At 42.8% G+C, this 3,358-nt stretch overlaps 1 protein-coding gene across 1 annotated transcript; it reads right to left on the bottom strand.

Annotated features, from left to right (window-relative positions):
• Positions 1-855: 855 nt before the first annotated feature.
• LOC146519131 (uncharacterized) lies at positions 856-3,016 on the bottom strand. The gene has a single exon (XM_085159573.1). It carries the CDS (start codon positions 2,394-2,396, stop codon positions 987-989), a length of 1,410 nt encoding a protein of 469 aa, XP_085015699.1. The 5' UTR covers positions 2,397-3,016; the 3' UTR covers positions 856-986.
• Positions 3,017-3,358: the final 342 nt, after the last annotated feature.

Below are 3,358 nucleotides of genomic sequence, written 5' to 3'. Positions count from 1 at the left end.
GGTTTAATTTTTTTTTTAATCAGGAAGCTTGGGTACCTTTTAGGGATTTTTTTGTTTGTTATTTTTGCATTGCTCACTGGCGATGTAAATAAATGGCTGCATAGCGCTTTGAAAAGTACATTGTTTTTGCTCTTTCTTGGGTGGTGGGTTTGTGGGGGCGGGCATAACAAAAGCAAACAACATTATCAAGCTTGCAGATGACACCACAGTGGTGGTACTCATCAGGGATGATGATGATGCAGCATACAGGGAGGAGGTGCAGCGACTGGCGCTTTGGTGGCAGGACAAGAATCTATGTCTCAATGTTGGCAAGACAAAAGAGCTGATTGTTGACTTTAGGAAAGAGGCTGTTCATCTCTCGCTCAGCATTGCTGGTGTCACTGTAGACGGAGTGAAGAGCACCAGATTCCTCAGTGTTCACTTCATAGAGGACCTGTCCTGGACCAGTAACACCAAATCAGTGAGAAAAAGAGCTCGGCAGTGACTGCATTTCAAGAGACGACTGAAGAAGGTGCGCCTCCCCAAACCCATCCTTAACACCTTCTACAGGGGTACCATACAGTCTCCTCCTGATGTACGGTCTGCCACATATTTCTGCAGAGCAGTCAAGCTCTGCAGCACTTCATAGATGTCTCCTCCAGTCGTGTAGCCACCTGGAATAACGTGCAACGTTTCTCCAATCAGCTTACAGACTCCTCCTTGTGATGCTGTTATGAAGTCCAGGTTCAGCCAAACACAAAATACAGACGAGTCCTTGGTCCCCAGACCGTGACAAAGACAGTTCATTCTTAAATAAAGACACTAATCAGACAGTTGTAAAATGTAACTAATTGTGTTTATTAAAATATGGAGGAAATGGGGGGGGGGGGGGGGGGGTGTTAGAGAAGAGGGTAATGGAAAGGGATAGAAAGGAGCAAAGAGAAAGAGGAGAGAAAAGCCCAACAATCCCCTCTGAGCAAGCACTATGCGGAGAGGAGAGGGGAAAATTAAGCTGGAGCAGAGGTGGAGGAAGACGAGGTGACATCAGCAGTAGTAAAAGCAGGAGTGTCCCTCCTCCGGAAGAAGCAGAAGCGTTTTTTCTTCTTTTGCAGCAGCTTTTCGACGAGCACTTTTTTTTCTAGGATCAGGGTACTCAGCTCATCGATTGTTTCTCTATTTTGCTGCTCAAGTTTCTTGCGAGTTTTCTCCACTGCTTCTAATTTGGCGTCTTTTTCGTCCAACCTTTCTTTCAGTTGTTTAGATGTTGCCTCCTCTTTTTCCTTTTCTGCTGCCAGTTCTGTTGTTTTGTTTTTCATGTTGTTATAAAGTTCTTGCAGGCTTTTGTTTTTCCCCTGAAAGTCCTGGAGAAGAAGTTCATCTTCTTTCTGCTTTATGACCAGCTGTTCTTTCTCTTCAAAGATTTCTTGATGTTTTTGCAGAGCTTCGTCAAGCTTTCCTTGCAAGCCTTCGCTGTGTTTCTTAGCGCTCTGAAGCTTGCAGTCCATTTCTTTTTCTTTGATCTCCTGTTGCTTTTTTGCTTGAAGCAACTCCTCAGATTTTAGGAGAGTGTTATTAAGCATTGCCCGCAGCATCCTTTCTTCTCCCTGCATCTGTTGGAGTTGGTACTGTGTGTCTTTCTGCTTCCTTTCCAGCTGTTTTTTGTCTTGGATGATTTCTTCATTTTTTTGCAGCGCTTCGTCAAGCTTTCCTTGCAAGTCTTGGTGTTTTTTCTCAGTGGTCTGAAGCTTGAAATCCATTTCTTGTTGTTGGACCTCATGTTGTCTTTTCTCTTGCAGCAACTCCTCATAGTTGTGCAGTGTCTTATCAAGCCTTGCCTGCAGCATCCTGTCTTTTTCCTGTATTTGTTGGAGTTGGCACTCCATGTCTTTCTGCTTGCAAGCCATTTCTTTTTGCTTGATCTCATGTTGCCTCTTCTCTTGACGAAGATCTTCATTTGCTTTCAGGTGGTAATCAAGCCTTGCTTTTAGCACTCTGTGTTGTATCTGCGTGTTTTGGAGTTGAAACTTCATGTCTTTCTGCTTTCTGTCCTCTTGTCTCTTCTGTTGGAGGATTTCTGTATTGTTTTTCAGAGCTTCATCAAGCTTTGCTTGGAGCTCTTGGATCTTTTTGTCCTTATCTAGGAGTTCCCATTGTTTCTCATCAATAACAGCTTCCTTATCTTGAAGCTGGTAGGACAGCTTTTTCAATTCGGCGCTCTTTTTCTCATTTTCTTGTGTCAGTAACACAATCTTCTCTCTGTTGACGAGATTTTCATTCTCTAATTCTTCCAAGCGCTTGTCCTCTACTTCTACCTGTTCACACCAAGGAAGAGAGGAGAGGTAAGGGTCTAGTGGTTGATCCCAGGGAAGAGCGTAAGGGTCAACTTCTTGTCCGTTTGGATCTTCTCTTTGAGACATGTTGAGGTCTGGATGCACTGACTTTGCAAAGGATCCAAGAGTTTTTGACCAAAAGCTCCTTTGACCAAAACTTTTGAAATGCTTCTCTGGCGAAGATTCGAATGCTGCGAACTTAAATGCTGCCAATAACGGACTAAAAGTGGTTGCTTTTCACCCCTATTTATGGGTTTTAAAGATCAAAGGATCAAAGGATCAGATTGGTGGTATGATTCTAAATGTGTGTGATGTCATCATTCTTTTAGCCAATGAGTGTGTCACATGACATTTGTGGAACTTTGCAATTTCTCAGCCATTTAGCTGTGTTAACTGTACATGCTGTGTAGGTCATAAGGCATGCTTGGATCATTTTTAATAATCAGCCTCTTATGTCATTGGGTGGAATTCATTTCTGTTCTGGGATTGAATAATTGGTTGATCACACCAGTACCGATGACAACCCCCTGGTCCCTTCTCTCCTTGCCTCCACCACCCAACAAACAGTCTGTCCTTCCAAGTGTTACCTAGTGTCTTTGTATGAAAACTTAATAAATTGGTATTAGTATGTACAACCTGATGTGTTTGTCTGGCGCTAGAGCATTTTTGTTGTAAAGTAGCATTTTCGTACTTTTTTCACTGTGTATATATTGTCCACTGAGGCAGCCTGGTAGGGTTGAGAAGTCATTTCTGTTGACTCAGTTTTCTCCTGTTTTTCACTTACAAGGTCAGGTAAGTAAATTGTGTTTTGGTTTAATTTTTTTTTTTAATCAGGAAGCTTGGGTACCTTTTAGGGATTTTTTTGTTTGTTATTTTTGCATTGCTCACTGGCGATGTAAATAAATGGCTGCATAGCGTGTTGTGGAAGTTTTCCACTTAAATAAAGCCTGCAGACGAGCGATGAGCGGTAGCTAACATTCTTTAATTCATGCACACGAAGACAACATACAAACAAGCTTGTGGAGCCCCCATGGCCGCCGGACAGACGG

Source organism: Neolamprologus multifasciatus, chromosome 5 (assembly GCF_963576455.1).
Source record: "Neolamprologus multifasciatus chromosome 5, fNeoMul1.2, whole genome shotgun sequence".
In the NCBI taxonomy this organism is placed as follows: domain Eukaryota; kingdom Metazoa; phylum Chordata; class Actinopteri; order Cichliformes; family Cichlidae; genus Neolamprologus; species Neolamprologus multifasciatus.
The sequence above is the reverse complement of the archived record's forward strand: the minus strand, read 5'-3'. Positions and strand labels throughout refer to the sequence as shown.